Below are 21744 nucleotides of genomic sequence, written 5' to 3'. Positions count from 1 at the left end.
CCGCTTATTTGTCAGTTGTGGCTGGGAAATAGAAAGCGTGCTTACCGCTGCCCCTGCCGGGGTGTGGATGTGCACAATGCACTTAACGTCAGGTCGGGCCGCATAAATTGCAGAGTGCAAAGTAAAGCCAGCTTGGTTTACTCCCAAATTAGTGCTCCCACGATCAACCACATCTCCTTGAATATTGATTTTAACCTGGCAATGAAAAGAAAGAGTTTCATAATTGATTCAAACTGCCAGAAATCTAGTTTAATTCAACATCTACCAAAGCTCTAAAACCATACTTTTTTTCTACTTAACAAGTGTGAAAACATGTATGATAATGGCTGGATTTCATAGATCTTTCACAGAAAAAAAAATGGGATCAAGACTGAAAAAACAGGGGAAAAAAACAAGCATAGGAAGAATAGGAAGAAGGAGGGGAATCAAAAGGTGTTTACACCAGTGGTGCAAGCATGCTGCTGCTCAGGATGCTTATTCAGCTAAGATCTGTTCCTTGTTACTGTACTCTGTGTTCCTATGAAACCCTCCTGCTAGGCTGGCTGCACAAGCGTACTCTCCATTCTGCTGGTACACGTGTATTTTCTAGCAAGCTTCATGTCAGACTAGTTGCTTAGCTTTGAAAGGCCAGATCTGGAAAGACCCAAGGTCTGAGATAGGGCCTGGATAAAAGTTGGCTGGACAGACTTAAATGATGGGGCCAACGTTGAAGATGCCTGCGAGGATGCCCAAGTTAAATAAACGGGGCTTTGTGTACGTTCCACCATCGAGTCTTAGAACCGAATTAGCAGGAGAGCAGAAACAGGACCAGGCTGTTCGTGCTGTCCACGTTTATGCAAGTGCTGTCTGCATTTATGGGGCTGCCCTGGGTTCCTGTCTGTGCTACCTGTTAATGGCCACTGTGTCTCCACATGCCCCTGTTGACTGGGATTCACTCTTGGCAGGGCTGCTGGTTGGACTTAAGAAGGAAAAATCAGAAGCCCTGCACCTAGGGACTGAGAAGGAAAGTAGCAGCTGGGCCCTTCGGCACACTGGATTCAGCTGCCTTTAACCTTGCACCTTGCCATACACTAACAAACCCCACACCACACAACTGAAATACTATTTTAGCAACTGAATTTGTGGTGCTCCATAAAAAAAGTTATACTATTCTCTGTTTAAAAAAAAATCATTTGCCAGCCATATAGACAGGCTGTTTGCTCACTCTACTGTGCAGCTCTCAATCTCACACTCTCAATCCTTGTTAAAATAATACCACTAAACTATCAATAATCTCACAGTCCTGACTATGCAATCACATAGCTGATAGCCCTTACAGATCTGCCTAACATCTGGAAGGGTTTACAGAGCTGATAAAAAGTCAAAAGCAGGAGAAAAAAAAAAACAAAAACAAAACAAAACAAAAAAAGCCCACCCACACCCTTCCCCTTGGAGTTTCGTTTGTAACAACAAACACTGCTCCCACACAGCACTTAATCTCCTCAAAAATTCCTAAAGGAACACAGGAGCTCTTAGTTCTTTTCATTAAATTTAATGTAAAGATTACAACAAAAGGAAAGATGGTTAGGGTGGACTTCATTAAGAAAAAGCCAAATTTTACATGCAGCAGAAGAGGAGTATTTGGACCTTTAAGGGAGCAGAGTCTTGCAAAAAGCACTGAAGTGAGAGATGCTGCTACTCGGCATATAATTCTCTGCTAAAGGCTACTTGCATTATAGTAAGAGGTGGAAGGGAGAGAGTGCAAGTTCCTTATTTGTCTCAGTGCAGAAAGGGTCAACATGAATTCAAGCTACCTGCAGCAGCAGCATTAACAAGCTGCTCTGAAGTTAAGGGGTCACAAAATTCTTCCTATGTCCTCTCCCACTAACTTTACATGCTAAAGAAATTTACCTACATCCTCAAGTATTTACATCAATAAACCACAGCTACTGAATGATGCACCCAAAATGATGTCTTAAAAAGCAAAACCAAAAAAAGACAACACCCCTGAAAATAATTTATCGTATTCAATAAAACTATCCTACACATGTAAAAAGCAGAAAATATTCTTTAGGATAGAATTTAAACAACCAATTTAGACAGAGAAGATCCAGCTACTCATTTTTTACAGCTATGGAAAATAAGTGCTTACCAGACTGGATGCAGTAACCTCACTATAGAGGAGTCCAAAGGGTACAATGAGGAAGTGTTCCTGCTCAGAATTTACTCTGGCCTAAGGATAATATGAGAATAAAAGATAAGTTAAAAATATTCTATTAAAGCATACAAGGCTCCAAAACCAAACCACATGGTGACATAAAATTTATTCTCAAGTCCCAAGTATGGAATGAGCAGGTATTCCTATAGTATATTCAACGTGACTTCTATGTACACTGTAACAGATAATCAACATACAGCTCATAATTGATAATAATTAACCCATGTCAAATAGAACCAGATGGTAGGTGCAAACTAAAGTCCTTCAGGTCTGGGGACAAGGCTAATCTTTACATCCTGTGCTGATGACGACTAGATTACTATGGATAAAGGAAATAATTCTGATATATGAAAAAGTTACTGCATTTCAGAAAAACAAATTTATACTCCAGTAGTATTTATATCTTCATAAAATACGGACATGACATAAAAAAGGTGGTGAAAATTTAAGAATTCAGCCAACAGACTTAAGAGATACTAATGCTGAGTAGGGTTCCATCTCCAGTGTTGAAATCATGCTTGGTATCTCCTCACTTAAGATTTTTCTCTATAGTTTAGTTCACACCTGCAGTTTATATTACACAAATAACTCTGACTTCAAACCATTCACAGCTTCAGATATATTTGGTTCAAGTTTGTACAGTGGCAAGTATGGGAGGCTACATCATTTAGGCAGCTCTGAATGGAGATTTGAAACATTTCAAATACCTTACATGTGGAAAATCTACAATAAATAATTGATTAGCAATCTAAAATGTAATAGGGACAACATTTGTTTGTCAATCTCTGAACAGTACTAGGAAATTTTTTCCTGTTTGGTATACATGTTATATCCTCCTTTGACATCAATATATAATTTGCTTAAAACACCTAATTGATAAGAAGTCTTCATTGTTTGGCAACTTTATTTAAGGAAACAGTAGTTACTACAGCCTTATATAAGTAATATACAGCAAAGGGTAAAAGTTTTAAAGAGGAGATCTGATCCCAAATTATCACGCACAGCCTTCTTTATTGAAAACAAAACTACTGTTGGTCTCCTGCAGCAAATACATTTCAACTTCTTAGGCTTCAGCCTGCAGACAGATGGTCTCCCTCATTTTCAGTTCTAGCCATTTCAAAATTAACAGTTCACTGTATTATGACAGTTTTTGCTTGTAACAGTACAATTTAGCTGTTGTGGGAGATGAGCACATTTACATAATAAAAGAAATAAAAGACAGGACAAAATGCCTTTTTTTTTTTAGTAGTATAACTTCTGCATGTTCTTAAAGTCTTTTTCATCACTTCTAAAAACATATGTTTAAGTTAACATTTTCTGAATACTCAAATACATATAAGGTTTCCATAGCACTCCTGTTCTTAAAACTATCAGCTGAGTGGTCTGCTCTAAAGCCCATTTCTGTAATGGATAATGAACAGTATCTTATTGTTAACAACTGCTTTTTCTAGAGTCTTTCAAAGAGGTCACTAGAGGAAACAAAGAACTCTTTCAACTCAGGGGGTGAGATGTGGGCCTGTCTCAGGCCATATTTGATGCCACCTCCAACTCTTTTGATGTGACTCTCCAATATAAAATGCACTGCATGGGAACTGCACATGCCTATTGGTTGTATAACCAGCACAGCCTCTCTTATGCAGGGCTCCAGCTCCAACAAACCCCTCCAGCTCTGAGTATCAACTACCAAAAGAGGTGACGAGGTTCAAGCTGTGTCACTGGATTCAGAGCACAACATCCCAGCAACTGGAGCACCCAGCAGTGAAAACCTGGAGCCAAAACCCAGTTCTGCACAAAGTCACATACATTTGCCAAGTCCAAAAGCGTATCCAACCACAATGCTACATAATATATGTGGGCATACAGAACATGAAGATAAAACTGTTTTTTGGAGCTATAATCACCCCTGGAAAGGGGCTGAACTATGGCTTGTGACTACCTGGTAACAATTTATTAACCACAAACCTTCCAGTACTACTTGCCCTTCAAAAGCTATCTAAAATATAGTCCAAATCTCATACTCTAAGTGCTTTGACTGTGTCATCCACCTCAACATTAATATTTAATCTTCCTGGGCTTTCCCCCATCACCCCTAAAAGAAAGCCAATTTGATAAATCCCATCCTCATCACATGGCATTGCTGTAACTACTACTCTAGGCAACACCACTATACAGGAAAAAAAGACAATTCAGCTCTGTTGGGAAAACAATAGACTGGGTTTTACACCACAGCTGTGACTTTACTCATGAGACTCATGTAGATCACTCTTCTGGCATATAAAACCTCCTTGATTTGACCTCCTTGTCATTATTATTATGCATGCCAATGATTACTCAGCCACAAGGAAAATAGCTGGCACGCTGTGCTAAGCAGCACACTCGTGTTCAGATGTACTATGGCTTCCTCTTAAAAAAGACTGGTAGAGAAGTTTCAATAAATTTCAAATGAATGGCCAATAAGAAGGTATTTTAGTGCTTTGAAAGCAAACTAAGATATTACCTTACATAATAGAGACACCATTTAAGATATTAGAAGACTGAGTCTTTCTGTAACCTTAATTTCATCTCAGGAACTTTATGTATGTTCTTAAGACTCTATTCAGACAGCAGTGGCTGCCATCCAAGCTGTGCAGCTCTTACGCTTGAGATGCAATGACAAATCTCTTCACTATTAACCTGCTTTCAATGCTCTCGCTCTTCTTCCACACAATGAGGAACTGACAGATGGGGGAAGGGGGTGATTCACTTGGACGTTAAAACAATTGGTTCAGTTCTTTGTTGTTAAGACAGTACTCACTGTTATATGATTGTAAATAAGCTGAGACCAGCCAAAGAGATCTGCTAATCTGTAGAAAGCTGCCAGTTTACATCGTAACAACTTCTCCCCTTTTTCATAAGCAATTGAATCTGATCCTCTCAGATCATTCACTGGTGTCACCATGCCAAGACCTGAAAAGGATAGAGGTGAAGAGGGGGGGGGGGGGGGTAGTCTTTCTGCGCTTGTCGTGCCGCCTTTTTTTTTTTTTTTTTTTTTTTTTGTGGGGGGGGGGGGGGGGGGGGGGGGGAAAAGGCACATTATGTACTCAGCATCAGTTAAAACTTAACAACACGTGCCAGTACTGTAGGTTACATGCTACTATTAAGCTACTAACCTAAGAAATGGACAGCAAATTTTACTTACCATAATGTTATAATCTATATTGCAGAAACGTATCTGTGATAACTGATAATTTGTGAATATAATCAGAACTGTTTTCCTTCCTTATTATTCATTAATGCCAAGGTAATAGGGAGTTCCTTATTAAAATATTTTTATTCCCCTCTCAAACTTGTGATTTTGGCCTTAAAGCTACTGACTGACATTAAATAATGGAAACCTAAGTATTTCATAAGTAATACTGTATTCCTGAAAAGCAAGATTATATATCTAGTAGGACAGAATCACAAATTCATAGGCCTTCAATTAGGAAAAAAGGAGTCTACAGAAAGGAGGATTATGGTAAAGAATTAGAAATATCGTGTATCTAACTAAGTGCAACTAGAAACATGGTTTGGAGAAATTGTGGTAGAGCAGAACTACACCACATTACGGTCTAATTACAGCTGCATTTTGGAGCACAGACAGGGATTTATGCTCTCTGAAGCACACCAACACCTCTGTGTGCACGTGTATGCATTTCTCTTTTCTGCTTTGCTTCCTGATGTTTCTTTTCTGTGTGCCTTTCTTCTATGAAGTGAAGTTAAAGAGTACAACAAAGGCAAAAATAACTAGTTGCTAAAGGCCTTTACTGTCACTAGGTTATTAAGGAGTATTTTATTTTCCAGCAGACAAGCCATTCAATAATCTTTAGCAGTATTTAGATGTTTAGATTTTCAACTATTGCTCACTTATCAGACTTATTTTTAAGATTAAACAACTGTTGATATAAATTATGCACACAAATTGCCTTTCTTATCACTGACATTTAGCAACTAAATCAACTCATTTTATGTTTACAGTCTTCCAAGCGAGCAGGACAGGAAATAAAACCCCAGTCTGCTAGTTCTGTGTTAAGATGCACTCACTCATGTTTAAGGCAGCCATTCCTCCTTGCGGTGCTGCTGGGTAGACATTTGGTACGTTTGTTGTCATGAAATCTGCAATCTGCTGTAAGGCCAATAAACCTGTTGGGTTCTTCCCTTTCTTAAATTGTTCTTGGATCATAGATTCCAGTTCTTCACAAAAAGCCTAGAAACAGGAGTTTCAATATTGTTAAGCACAAGTCAAAGGAATTTAACATAACTTATAAGCATTTTGATGGAAACACCTTACATCGCTTCTACAAAACAGTTCAGGCCTGATTCATGGGTGCATACTGCTTTTTCCCCCCCACTTCTCTCTTCTTTAAAGAAAAGTTCCAGCAAGTAATACCAAAACTCACAGAGCCTATTAATAGGGATTTGGGGAAGCAGGAAGTACAAGCAATTTGAACGAGTATGAAATCTGAAGGTAAAAGTAGCAGAACCAGAAAAAGAGAAGGAAAATGATCAATTTGGGACAGTTATCAGCAGGGAAACGAGAACTAAAAGAACAGCTAGGAACAAAGGAACAGCCAAACAGCCACAGTATATAATACTATGCTTAAGTTAGAAATTCGTTTACCTTTTTTAAAAAAAAAAAAAAAAAAATTTACTATTACTACTAGCTGCTTTTTTGACAAGAACACTACAATTCTGGAAGAAAAATATTATCAGTCATTAAGTAAATGAAAATAAAATGGGTTACTACCTGAAAAACAGTAACTATTCCACTACCTCTCTATTCACAAAGCAGGTATGCCACAAAATGTTTTATAGCTCACGCCACCCACCAGTTATGCAAAAGGAACAAATGTTATGAGAACAGTTTGTTTTGCTTCTTTCCTCCCTCAGGGAAACTTCTTTAATATCAAACTGCAATCGCTCACAGTTTATTAAAGTTCCTGCTTAAACAGAGAATTCAGGAAAACGTGATTGAGGAGACGACAAAAATTTAACCAGGCAACATGAGAAAATCATGCTACAAATGACTACCTGAACAGAAAGGGCAACTAGGCAAATCAAATGGGTTTAAAATGAAATATAATTCTTCAGTTTTATAGAAATATTCTTTAAAAAAAAAAAAAAAAAAAAGAGAGGAGAAGGGTGGGGGGTGGAGGGGGAGACAGAGAGAGAGACAGAGAGACAGAGAGAGAGAGAGAGAGAGAGAGAATGAGAATATTTAACAGTGTAAAGAGGCAGCTGTTTCTTCTCACCGGGCTCTGAAGAATCATGGAGACTCTCTTCTTCTGTTCCATCATGTTAAAATCCTGGCGAAGGTCAGGTGCCATGTTCCTCTCTCTCAAATAATCTGGGTTATTTTCATCAACTCGATCAAAGTATCTCTCCTTATGAGGGGCTGTTGGAGGTGGTGAAGTCACCACCGCTGCACCAGAATCACCGTTCATAGCACAGCTTTAAGGATCCTGTGGAGTTGAGAGGGGAAAAAAACGAAGACAAAATTAGATTTAAGAACTTAATTTCTGTTTCTTATTTCAAAAGAGTGACACCCAAACACCGAAAAAAATGTATTTCTGTAGAGCGTTTTCTTTTCTTTCTTTTCCTTCTTTCTTTTTTATAGGAGGAATAGGAAAAACTTGTATTTTAAAACACAAGTTTGAAATATAGATAAGTATATAAGCAAAAACAAATATATGCAAATATATACTACATACATGCTACCCAAATCTGCTATAGAAGTATTTATTTAAACCTCTTGGAGGTCTTCAAGGTGTACACACAGTTACAGAATTCCCATGTAGCTGTAGAGTGCTAAGTGCAGTAATAAGAATCACCCAAACAAGCTCACACTACAGCAAACTTCTGGAGGGATACTCAAAATCAAAAAAATGAAATGTCCTTTTCACAAACAGATTTGTATTTTTGCTTCATTCTAATGCACAATTTCTCGTATTGTAATAAAACAACTACAGGTTTCAAAGTCTGAAAATTTAGCTCACATTGCTCACATACAATTTCCTTCTTTCATCCCCAAGAATCCCTGTATTTATCCCTACTGTCTAGACACCACATTATAATCTCCACTCAAAAAAACCCCATTAATTTCAATAATAGAAAATCAGATAGCAAATAATCTGGATTTGTAAACTGAATATGCACCGGGAAAACAGTTGATGGCTCCAATACACCAGGAAAGACACAGAAAACCACAACAGGCTGCCCTGACATGACAGGAAAAAATAAGGCTCTGCTCCCATCCTCAGAGCTTCAGTTCAGCAACAGTTCTCTTCTGGTGCAGCTCACTACAGTTTCCAAGTGAGATAAGCGCTAATGGCAAAAGACATTTTTCCATGATAACTGTTTTTATGCAAGAGCCTTGTCTAGCACAACTGTGTCAGCAAAAAAAAAACCCACCACACCCTTAACTGAAAAAGCTGTAGCTGGAATCGTGAGCGGATAAAAAGCCCTTCTCTTGGAAATTGCTATTCTCAAATATAAAGAGACAGACAGAGGAATTAAATTATCAGGGGAAATACTCAAATTCAAAACACAATTTAGAATGACTTTAGTTTTTAAACCCATCCTTTTAATACATATGCACAAAACTACAAGATCTGATAACCCACTGCAACCAATGAGAAACACTTCACCAATTCAAAGCAAACAGTATTTATAACATGCTGCATGTGTGTACATATATGTATGCATATACACACACACAGAGGTTGTTTGCAAAACACGTTTTGTCAGGAAATATGCTTTATAAAGTTTAATGAATTTATAGAAAATGAATACTTCTTTATGAAAACCTTTCTGAAATTACTATTAATATTTAGGGTTTCTTTTATCTTTCAAAATTCCCTTTCTCCCCATCTTCTCTTGCCTCTAGAGCGAGTTTTAGCACAGTGTTAATCTATAAGAGAGCAGCATTACAGAGTTAAATTTTTAAAAAGCAGGAAGGTTTGGAACAGGAATGCCATAAAACTGTCCGCATTGACATCCGGAAAATCAAAATCCGGAAACAAGAAAAAAATGCATCCTTTTAGCAGGTCACATTCGTCTGAACCCAGTCTCGAGAGCATGGTGATGCACATACATTTAAATAAGTTTTTTTTAATGGATAAGACAGTAAATAATAGCCAATAAAAATCTACATAACCTAAGGGAGAAATAAAAAAAAGCTTTAAATCCTAAAAAAAAGTGGAGTACTAAGCACATTTATAGCTTTAACATTTAACAACTTTTAATTCTTGGAAGTTCGACTAGATCTATTACGCCTCAAGTAATTTATAAGCCCATGTTTCTTAACCGGTGCATTATAAATACTATAGGAACCTTGAGAGGATTGAAACGAGCTCACAAACGCACCCTAGGCTGAGCTCAGCTAACTCTGTTTAGTGGAGGAACTGAGCTGCTGCAAGATAATGCTGTAATGTGCAAAGCCTTTTTGCAGCAGTTGGCTATTTTTTTGCTCCTCCACATCCTGAAGAAAATAATTTCTAGGAGGTTGCCGTCCCGGCGGCCCTGGAACTAATCTAATGGCTCCCTGCCACCAAAGGGCCGGACCGCACCTCTGCGGCCGGCAGATCCATAAAGCCAACAGCCGGAGAAGCAGCAAGGAAAATCTGTAAAAGGCCTTGAGGAAAAGGCCTTTGGAAAAAAACTGCCAGCTCCAAGGAGCACAAACCTATGTTCAAAGTATTGCTGTTTCTTCCCCTCAATTTGGAGGGTTTGCTGAAAATCTTGGAGGGCTATGGCATAAAATTAAAAATATCACAATGGGGGAAGCTATGAGGTGCCGGAGGGAGCAAGGGAAAGGGCCGAGGGAATACGTGGGTTTTACTCCATGGGAGCCTCAAGAAATTTGGGGGCTGAAGAACTGAGAATAGACATACAGGTTATGGGCAGGCTGAAAAATGGAAGTCAGTGAGCAGATGAAGGATATCATAAGGTTTCATTATCATTTAGTACCCAACTTAATTGTGAATTTGCACTGTTACACTTTACTCAATATTTTTGAGCTTTCTGTATTTTTCCTGTTTAGAATAACATTTACTGACCTTGCTCCTTGAGAAGTTAACACAGGTCTATAACAGGGAAACAGACTACATACTCTGCATTAGTTTCCGTTGCTTTCAGCGAGACAGCTTTGGCACCAGTGACCTTGGATTTTTTCTTGCCATTTCAAAAGGTTCCTATTGAACCTCTGAAAGGAAAAGCTGACAGCATCCTCGAAGTCCAAGAACAAAGCGAGTAAATTCATGACTGTACTTATTCAGCAGACAATGTACTTAACATCAAGAACAACCATACTCTTTTTTAGCAAAAGTTCCTAGCTCAGGCATCTTCAAAATTTCCTCTGCTCTTTGTTTGCAGACAGGAAGAGGTTGTTTCACAAACAAGACACTGATTTAGCTCGTACTGAATGCAGCCTTCAGTGCCTTGCTCATTAGCAGCGGAGACACTGCAAGTTAAATGCTAGACTCTTCAAAATTACAGTAATCCAGCTCCACGGTTATCTCAAAGTAATGCATTCTACAGCTGCAGTATTGTGCTTTAGTATCTGTCATACTAAGCTGGATTGGAGAATGAGAAAAAGAGGAAGGGAAAAAGCAAATAAATAAGTGAAAGAAACAACTTGCTCATATTTTTCATATCTAGTTCATATTTTTGCGTTATGCAAAACATTGAAGTCAGAGGACTTAACACAGTCAGAGTTGAGAGGAGCTAAAACATCACATTACAGAAATGGCAAAAATGAATTTGGGCAGACTTGAGTCCTCCAACCATACAAAATGGTGAATATTCATAAAAGTTTTTAAAAATGGTATTATTTTCTCAACTGAAGGTCAATGTTTTTCATCTATTACTTCTAATACTTGCATTTAAGAAAACTCCTCAAATGATCAGGAGCAAGCAATAAAGCTAGCAGTGTGCTTCAAATTAGACACATGATTGCAATCAGACAGATTCTTGCCACTCGTATGTAACAGAAGTGTCTCAACACCAGATAGCTGTAGCAGATTGCTGTAACCTCTAATAAATCAGAAAAAAACAAAAAGCTACAACATATTGGAAATAAGTTTTGAGGGGAAACATCAGAATCTACTTGTATATTGCTAATAAATAGATTAATTAGGTCAGGTTATTAAGCACTGTAAACTCTAATTTTACTCAAGTGGCAACCCATTTAAACTTATGCCAGCCTTATTAGCTGTTCAAATTTGGTAGAACATATATATATATGTTTATATATATATGTTTATATATATATGTTTATATATATGTGTGTGTGTGTGTATGTATGTGTGTGTGTGTGTATATATATATATATATATATATATATATATACACACACACATACATATATATATATATAAAGGCCTTTCAAGTCAAAGAGGGTAGAAAACAGTATAAAAAAATCCAAGACATGGATTTTCTTCTTTTATGCCCTCCATGATCTGGGCAACCACGGTGCACCAAAGATCACTCTACAGACAGCAGAGAAGGTTGTATGGGAAGAAACACTGCACGCTGTACTGGCCTGACTCTGGATAGCCATTTTTAACTTAAACATTCTTTTCACAGTTTATGCTAAAACCTGGATTCTCTGGAAGGAAATCTGAAAGGGAAGAGGACAAACTATGCAGGATATTTCACTACCACTCTGCAGCAACTGATGAAGCAAAACTGCTCCCAGAAGTAATGACAGATCCAAGTGCCTCATCTCACTTTTACTATGAAAAGAGGATTCAGGCCCAAATCCAAATCCTTCCTTGGGAGATGAGTAGAGAAAACTCAGGTTTCTTTCAAAGGCAACACTCCAAGCTAATTAGAAAAGGAAAGAAAATGGCTGGAAGATGGAAGATAATCTGGATACCTGGATAAATAAGCACCACAGTTAATGGCTTATTTCTATCAGATGGTCATGGTAGAATGAGAACACAGACTAAGAAACAGGAACAAATATCATTAACTGGTTATTATAAGCTAAATATCTAGGCAATGAGCGTTAACAGAATGGTTAATGAGATGGAATTCTCAATGCTGACCATGGAAATGGAGGTAACATCAACGCAGCACCTGCAGGACAGGCCCACAATCCTGCTCCAACGTAGCTGCCCTACGCAAGCCGGAAGGTCTGTCGGACCATTACGAGGATGATACGGCTCAGCACCGCTGCACCAGGAGAATAGATTTCTTCTCCACACCTAGTTCAACTGTTATGCTACTGCAGGTATTAAGGATAACAAACATTTTTAATAACCTTAATTCTATCTTCTTAGAATGAGCTTCCAATTCATTAAGGCTCAGGACCCTACACAGCATCACATTAGATCTTGCATATCCTGCAAGAAAGCAGGACTAATTTAGAGAGGTGGAAGGGAAGGAAAAGATAAAGAGAGTCTCATTGTTGAAAACTGTAGTCACACTACCAAAAGCTATGCTGGCAAGTTAGACTGAAGACTAGTCTGATCACCTATTCTATAGCGTGCGTGTAGGAATGATCCAATGCAAATGCCACGTTGCAGAACAATCCTTTGTGGCCATTAACAAAGATATAAGAAACAAGTTTCATCAAAACAAAAAATTAAGTTTTTATAATGGACAAAACTCCTCAGAGTTTGTAGAGTGTTTTTTTGATTTGTTTTGTCTTTCCCTTGAGCCTGATTTCTGATTTACAGCCCATGTTTTTATCTGATCATCCTCTGACTACACCCAGATGGAGGAAAAGGCACAAGGTCTCTCCTTATGATCTGGTCTCAGCTAAAGATTTTTTCTTTTTCTGTTAAACAGCTGTATGCTTCTAATAGAGTAATTTCTTAGTGCACAGAACATCAAGTTAGCTTAGCTGTGAGTAAAGGATTATACTTCAGGAAATAAAAAATGTTACAAATTGCTTTTCTTCTGAAAGATCCAAGGAATCCTTGATAAGAGGAAAAAGGGCAGATTAGAAGACTTCAAAAAAGAAAAAGAAATCTCAGCAGCAAGGCTGTGGGAAATAAGTAGGAAAAGGTGGGAAGAAGCATTTGCAGCAATCTGAGAATGGGAATAGGGAAGATTAAAAAAAGAACAGGACTTTGCAACTGTTAACTCTGATCTCCTATTTACCAAGTCCCTTGTTCCTTCCCAATCAGAGCCTTACAACTTTCATCTGATTCTTCAGATCATTTCCTTCTCCAATTTTCCTGCTAAGCAGATTCCTTATCAGTTTAAACCACAAACAAGAGAAAAGGCCTTCCTAGCCTCTAAGACACTGCTAAAGACATAAAGTTTCAAATCAATCAACTAATTGAACATTCCAATTAGCCAGGTTTCACTTTTTGGCTTCAGTAATTTACTTTTCCCAAGTGATTCTTGTATTGCATTTCTGGCAAGGCTCATGAAAGATTAAAGAACAGCAATGACATAAAACATAACATACAACATCACACTGTTCTTGTAATGGGTAATAGAAAGATATTCTCTGAACAAATATCCTAAATCCTACACACCTTCAGCTGCCTGAAAAGCTCTGTATACAAAGGAGAAATGAGGGATTTCATCAGTGCCTTTTGCATTTCCTCTGGCACAACGTGACAGCAGAAATTGTGTATTACTCATTGACTGTCTACTACCAGTGGTCACAGGTGGGAAAGGCAGAGGAGACACCTCCCCTCTTTATTAGCTTTGTGGCTAATTAGCCCTCCAAATAATTAGCCCCCTGCAGCTCAGTGAGAAATACAGACTTCGGTGTTAGGATTCAGAGCAGGATCCCGGTTTTAAAATAAACTGCTTTGCTGAAGTTGCTGCCACACTGAGACTGAGTTTTCTGTGTGCTGAGCCTGCACTTAAAAAACTCCAAAACAAATCCTCACAATCACAATGCCAAATAAAACGTGCCAAATGCTGCAGAAACTGGCTCAACTGCCATTTTATTTTGTATGCTTGACTCCCTGTTCAAAAAAGCTTTTAAAGTAAAAGCACGGAGAATTACCTAATTAACAGCTTAATTCCATAAAACTCAATTTGGCAAAGCTAATGCAAAGCAGTGCATTTGGAGACGGAAACTTAAGGCAGAATTTCTCGGAGCTGAAGAAGCCAGAGCAGAACTCAATTCAGGAGCTATCACGAACTGGTAACACAACCTGCAGAAACAGAGCTGCAGTCAGGTAGTCTACTTCAAAGGTAAACTGTATCAGGGAGCAAAATTAGCTTCCTTAAACCTGGAAAAAAAATGCTATTGGAATATTGTCCTGTTCTCATATACACACTTAAAAGTATATGAGATGCTGGAGTTCAAGGAAGGGCTATAGAAAGGATTTAGAGGGTAATAAGGAATTGTAGGAGACAGCAGCTCAATCTGTTCAATTAACCAGAAATTAGGTGAGCTGATCATACCATACAGGTACCTAGAGTGTAAATAAGGGAAAAAAAAAAAGAAAAAAAAAAGTGACAGGGGGCTTTTCAATCTTGCCATTAAAAGTATTAAGAGATTTAACATTTCGGGGTAGTATCACACAAATTTAGCCTCGGAGTGAGATGGAAGTCTCCTAATCATATATATACACCGCTGTACTGTATCACTAATCTTACTCTGCAACTCTTTTTAAAAAACAAGATTTCATCCAGCTTCCAGAACACCTTGTGCTATCTGCCTGAGTTGAGACCATATCTCTTCAGTTCCTGGTATCTATGAACCCTCCATCTTTCTTATGCTTCAGAGGGGAAAAAAAAAAGATTCTATATTCACATGATGCTCGTGTATTTGCAGTCTCTAAAGCACTTCTAGCACCTTTGCCTCTCTCTCTCCCCCCACCTTCCCTTTTTTAAGTAACACCTTCCTCTGTTGCTAGGTTGGTGACAGCTGGAGACTGAATCTCAGAGAGAAGGCACAAGTACTTGGAAATAGTACCAAAAATCCATCTCAGTTCTTGCCCTGGAACTCAGGTCAAACTGATCAGATTTGCAATTAGGAAAGAATTTCCCACAGGTCACGTACAGCAGCCCCAGTTATTCTTTTACAATGTTCTGCAACGCGAAGCGTGAATCTATCAGAATCATTCTGGCATATCTTACCTAACAAATTTCAGCAATAAAAACTGCATGCATTCCTGAGTACATTAGCTTGTCTTGCTGCTTTGAAGCATTCGGACAGTTTAGCTGTCCGAAACTTAATTGCTTAGGCTATTTTATTTCTATTTTCATCTCCAGTTTTGCAGATAATACCCACGGCCAAAGCAATACAAACTCAAAAAATTTTTTTTGTACCAATACTCACGGATTGTGACAAAAGCAGAAAGCTACTAAAAATTATTTTAGCCATCAAGGTCACAAGTCTACACAAATGAAGAGGTTTAACCCAAATACTGCTTATTTTTAGTTTTCAGTGAACTCGTTTGCACTTGCCGAGCAAGTGTCCAACACACCAGTAAAGCCAGCGCCCTCGGATGCCTGAGCACAGGTCAGATCAGAGCACTGTCTTTCTCAAGGGCAGGGCCCTGGCTTGGCTCAGCCACTACTTAAAAGGCTCAAGACAAACTGATCAGCACGTCTGACCCCAAATGAACATGAGCCCCACACTGAGATTATGGAAGGTGCCAAGCTTTGAATTCCAGTTCTTTGTCAAAAATACAAATGCATACATTAGTTCTCAAAGAAAGAGCCAAAACCATCTGAAGCAAAATCAGATGATCAGTTTGCCAATGTAATAAATCAAGCAATCCTCCCCCTACCCAACTATAAAGACACATTTGAAAGCAGATTGTCTGAGAAGACAAAACATTTTAAACCCACTGAATTCTTAGCGATATTCCACAGACTTAGGAAGGAGACCCAACTGTTCATGCAGAGGCAGCACTTACCTGAGTATAACCTAATGCTGCTCCACAGGACAGCAAGCTGAGGAAGATGCACAGTGGTTCCGCCAGTGCCTTTAGAGAGAACTGAGATCTAGGGCAGGAACTACTGTCAAAAACAAGACTTTAGTTCTGCCTATCACAAACTTAGAGATATTCTTAAAATATCAATCAAGAGAAAACAGCACAGGTTCTTTCCTGCAGCAGCAAAGAAGCTCTGGCACTGTATGAGACCTGGTGCTGATTATCAACAGCTTTATCAGAACACAGGACACTTAAGAGCTCATCTGATAGCACAAGCTGCACGTTGCCTGAGGAAAAGCCACACACCTGATCTAGATGCCAAGACAAGAGGAAAGAGAAACTTCACTCCTCCCTCAGGAGATCTTTTTGATCTTAAGCTTCAGCACAGCATGTGAAACGAGCAGCACCCTGCATCACAAAGAACACAGCAATGTTGTCTTTCTTTTGCCTGTGTGATTTTACATGCAATACTTTCTAAAAAGGCTGAGAGCATTCTGGAGTTAGATAAAGAAATTTGCCTTTAACAATATGTTTGTTAGGGTTTGAATAGGGATAACCCCAAAAAGATTCTGAAAAAGTAACTCTTTTCATATATATTTTAAAGAAGGAAGCCATATTTTTAAAGTTTAAATTATTCTGAACTTCCATCATTATCACAGTCACTCAGAATGTGCAATTTCTAGAAGCCCTGTGAACAATAAAAGGCTTAGCAGATTACAGAAATAAAACTCCAGAGCACATTTTTGAGAAGGAACATAGATGCATTCCTAGTGTTTGAAAAATACAATAAACATATGTGCTCTTAAGTATTAATGTTAAAATGTTGAAGTTATAATGCAGAAAGGATCAACTGAAACTCAACAGCACATATAGGATACCTGAGCGGCCCCAATTTGGCCAGGATCCAGCTATTTCCATATAGACTGAAGAGTGAGGGATGAGATTGCTGAAATGTTTTGGCAATGAATAAAAGAGTCATTTGCTCTTCTGAACTCTTCTACAAAAATAACTTTTACCATAGCACTCAGAATATATTCTATATTTTTACTCATTTGCAGGACTGGTAACAGGGTGTACAGAGTTTTCCCTCAAGTACATGAATGCTTTAAAAGTTTATTCCACTCATTCTGTAGATGCAAGGAATGGAGAGATTTATAAAAGAGATTTTTTAAAAAGTCAAAATACTCTAGCTCAAATTCTTTGCTCATGAGAAATCACTAAATTTCATAATAAAACAACTCTTACATAACCTTGATTTGAATACAGGAGACTCTTACTGAAGCAAAGGCAGACTAAAAGCCCGAGATCGTACCAGCTTTGCTTTCTAGCCTCACATAAACCATCAACGTGTCCTTATTACAACACGGAACAGAGCCTCTAAGGTTAGACTGTACTAAATGATACCTATCTTTTTATGCTATGACATCTCCCATTCATTACATTCTTCTTGTGTTGTTCTGAACTCCAGTTCTGAGTCACAGACTGTCTTGAAAGATTTAACTCATGCATCCATCAACAGTAATAATTAGTGGTCAGAGAATTTGGCTTCCCCCTTTTTTTTTTTTTTTTTTTTTTTTTTAATGCAGTTACTTCTACACTCCACTATGTAATTCTTACCTGAATTAAAGGTACACTAACATAATTCTTTTTTTATACAAAATTCCATTTTTTTATTGCTGGATTCGCTAAGCAGCACTGTAAGTCTGCATGCTCTGGCAGCATTTGCTGCTACTCGGAATAATGCAGTAAAATCCCAACTACAAAATTCAAGAATGACATTAATTTCTTCATGCTCTTCAAGAAATGTTAGCAAAGATATAAGCTACTCCAAGAGGTTATAAAACCACAAACAGAAGGATAAAAGGACTAAGTAACAGAAACCACCGCCCACTTGGCATCTGAGACAGAAGGTTTTTTTGGACTTACTGTTCCTTGATGAATTCAAGATTAATATAGCCATAATGCTGCAGATCCTACAACAAATTCACCCAGGAAAATAACCTTCATTTCGAGACTGGCTGATTCAAGTTTTTGAGATATAACTACTTGAATATTGATGCTACCAGGATTTTTGGTCAGGAAACCAAGAACCCAAGAAGCATCAAGAACTGCTACCAGGATTACAGAATGTATGGGGATTATGTGGGAACTAGCAAGTTTAATGTGTAAGAAGCGCAAATGCTATAGATAGTTATGCTTCAGATAAAGTTAAAAAAAGTTAAAGGGTCAAATCAAATTCCACAAATTAGTATAGACTAACATAAAGACAGGAGATTTCATGCAGGCATCTAAAATCAGGCAGTAGAGATGCTGAATTTGTCATTAACTACTCATTCACATTTAATCAAGGCATTTCTAGGTGAAACACCCCAGTTCCCTTATAGAACGTCTACATATTGAGGAGAGAAAGGGAAGAAGGGAAATCGATAATTTTGGCACCAATTTTTAGCCTTCTCACCCACTGGAATTCAACAAACTTTTAAACACTTACATGCAAAAGGATACGGATATCTGCAACATATCATGCAAACTAAAATTCCCTTATGCTGAACCCTACATCAACATGAATGCAATGTGACATACCTAAAAATCCACATTCTGGCTGGCATTCAAGAATTAAACTATCTTGCTGGACTAAGCTTTCTAATAGACAATTAAATTTAGCAGAATGCAAGCCTGAGTACGAATTTTGAAGTCAGCCCTCCATACGAGATGTAATCAAGCACTTGCTCATGGAAACAGCTCTAAGATGTGAGCATCAGGTCTAAATCATCATCACCCTATTTCCAAATTAGACAGCTTGCAGTAAACCTCCAAGCTTATTTAAATTCAGAAGACTCCTTTACTTATGCCTGATTCACCACCATGCAAGTCTTCCATGTAGATGCAGAAGTTTAAGAAAGACAAAGTGGTTGGCACCATTCCTCATCCACTGGAAGTTTCTAAACTCTGCCCAAAATGCCAGTATCTTCACAAAAATCTTGGAAGGGACATTAAAAGAAAGTTCATCCCACTATACAGTTTCTAAATCCAAGATCTTACTGTTTTCTCTCTCTCAGAATGGTTGTGGCAACTTTCATCTTTAAAGACATGTACAAGAGCCCTTATTGGAACTCATCTTCCTACATTAAGTTATAGCTTGTTCCACATTAGTAAATAGATCAAGAATCAACACCCTCACTCCCATGAATCCAGCTTTAAGAGCAGTTCACTGCAGTTTCTTTGTTTCTAGTACACCTGCCCTCCCCACTCCAAAATTAGGCAACCTTGCTTTCTACTTCTGAGCAAGCTTCAGGCACATACAGACCGCACCAGGTGTAACAACTTGAGAAAAATCTCCCCTCGGTCACATTGCCTCCCTTGCCAGGCAAGTACTGTGCATCCGAGTACTGTATGCTATAGGATTTCAGTGTTAACATAGTGGTTTTTTTTTTTTTTCTCCTTGACTTCCCAAATCCATAACAGTATTGTCTATAGAACTCCAGATTTTAAAGACTTTGGGAAACATGGTCACTGTCACATTTTCTACTTGCATTATTTCCCATCAGAAACTCTTCTGGTCTCCAGATGGCTACATTAATCAGATGAAGATTCAACTAAAAATAAAGAGAACACACCAAATACAGAGCACACACATAAAACGTGGCAGGAAGATTGTGTTTCCATTGCAGGAGGACAAGGTCTAACTCCAAGATTGATCTCACTATTACTTACCGAGCAGTGGAGCTTTACACATCAGCATCAAGTTGACTGACACCAGGATAATTCACCCTGCTTGGTCCAGACTAGGGCCATTCACAAAGTGAATCCACATCCAGACTGAGAAAACATGGAAAAGGGAACAGCTCTCCCCTCCCACCTTTCCAGACATTCAGCTCTTAAGGAGAACCAAGACCAAAGGAAGTGCTCTCTCAAAGTTCAGCCCAGTACCAGGTAAGACAGAGAGGCTGCACAGGGCAGAACCAGTGGCATATGCCTGCCCTTAACAGACACAGTGCCCGAAGGACTCAGTAGCTCTGTGGTGTTAATGTTTTACAAAAATAAACCAAAGCTATCATTAAAAGCAACAGACCAAAACCAAAATCATGCTTCTTGGCATGCCATACTTGCTGAATTCAAGTACTAACATAAGGCACAAGAAATTCCTATTCTTTTAAGCAAAGAAACAAATTAAGCAAACAAATCTTGGAAAGGATATATACTATTGTTTGGGGGAAAACAAAAGCAAAGCAGTATCTAAAGTGCATTGCCTATGAAATATGGTGCAAATAATAGTATCTTAGAATACTTAATTCAAAAAACAAAAGCCGCATGTTTCCAGTCTGTTATCAGTTAACTAATAAAAATCTAAATTTGCCTACTTGCAATGCTAGTAAGACTCAAAAGATACACATCAACCTTTGCACTTGCACATAGCCTAGTTTAAAAGTGTACTTTAAGAATAAAAACAGAATAAAATTAGCTTTCATAACCTTCTTAGCATCCTGAGTACACAATAACGCATATTTTCAAACACAAATATTCCTAAATATATTCACTAATTGAAAAAGCTATCTTAGCACATCTTGCTAAGTCCTCCACTCTAGAGACTTGACCTGCCAAACAGTTTCAGCTTGAATTGTTTTCTTTCATTACACAAGCCCATCTCTAGTACACAACAACATTCAACAGCAAACCACGAGGCAGAATGTCTAAACAATAAAGCAGGTTAAATACAGTTTTGCCAGTATCCAAATAACAGTGAATACTTCCACACATGCAACACACCTTTAAATACTAATTATTCTTCCTCAACTTCCCAAGTTATAACCACCAAGCATCATAGCCCTAGAGTTCAGCAACAGCTCATCAGCTGATATGCAACTTTGCTAACACTAACACTTAACTTGTGCAAAGTAACATTTAAAACCTTGATGCTGTGACTCTATAATTATTTCCCACTAATATTAAATCATTACATGTGAGTAGAAGAATTTGAAGTAATAAAATGTATAAATAGTCTTATACACTTGTTCCAAAAACATTAAAATAGAGTTAAACTAAAAAAGAGTTAAACTTGTGAATAAAGAAAATGCTGCCCAATTAAAGCACACAGATAGAGCCAACGCTAGACAATTAATTATATTTTAAATCAACAGGAAATTCAACCCACAGTTGAAGGGAAGTCAATAATACACATTACGCACGGTCAGGAAGGAACCTTTCAAACATCATTACATTTCTATCTGATCCTAACCAAACTACTTTCTTTGAACTTCCTTCCAAAAGCCTTCAAGACGTACACGGGTATTAAAAAAAAAAAAAAAAAAGGAAAAAAAAAAGTAATGTAATTTAGAGTGCAAAGAATAGAAACAGAGGTGCTTGCTATGTATCCATATAAAGGCATATCCAATAACGTCCACATCTCCTATAGACAAAACTATTGCACAAATAAGCATTTACAAGTTCTCCTAGGTCTGAAACACATCAGCAGGAATTAAAGTAGGATTTAACATGTCATAACAACTGAATAGACTAGAAAAATACTATAACCTTAGGCAACATCAATTCCCCAATTTTCCCAATTACTGTCTGTCAGCCAAAGTGAGATGGGAAGGTAGCTTTTTTTTCTCTTTTTTTTTTTTTTTGGTCAAGTCTCTTCTCAACCACTTCCTTTTTTTTTTTTTTTTT

At 38.0% G+C, this 21744-nt stretch overlaps 1 protein-coding gene across 10 annotated transcripts in view; it reads right to left on the bottom strand.

The window, feature by feature from the left end:
* The window catches only part of ADD1 (adducin 1), a 53161-nt gene that overhangs the window by 22956 nt on the left and 8461 nt on the right, over positions 1-21744 (bottom strand). For 9 of the 10 annotated variants that reach the window (XM_026034207.1, XM_026034210.1, XM_026034209.1 and 6 more), the window contains exons 2-6: positions 7468-7677; positions 6260-6422; positions 4992-5143; positions 2132-2212; positions 46-195 (exon numbers count right to left, since the gene is read on the bottom strand). In XM_026034207.1, coding sequence (XP_025889992.1) covers positions 46-195; positions 2132-2212; positions 4992-5143; positions 6260-6422; positions 7468-7659 — 738 coding nt within the window. In that variant the 5' untranslated portion in view covers positions 7660-7677. Of the gene's footprint in view, positions 1-45; positions 196-2131; positions 2213-4991; positions 5144-6259; positions 6423-7467; positions 7678-16056; positions 16166-21744 lie in introns of those variants that run through there. The other variant, XM_026034208.1, reaches the window with a different exon arrangement.

Source organism: Nothoprocta perdicaria, unplaced genomic scaffold (assembly GCF_003342845.1).
Source record: "Nothoprocta perdicaria isolate Ctin4 unplaced genomic scaffold, notPer1 scaffold_14, whole genome shotgun sequence".
NCBI lineage: Eukaryota > Metazoa > Chordata > Aves > Tinamiformes > Tinamidae > Nothoprocta > Nothoprocta perdicaria.
This window is presented reverse-complemented; position numbering and strand designations above follow the sequence as displayed.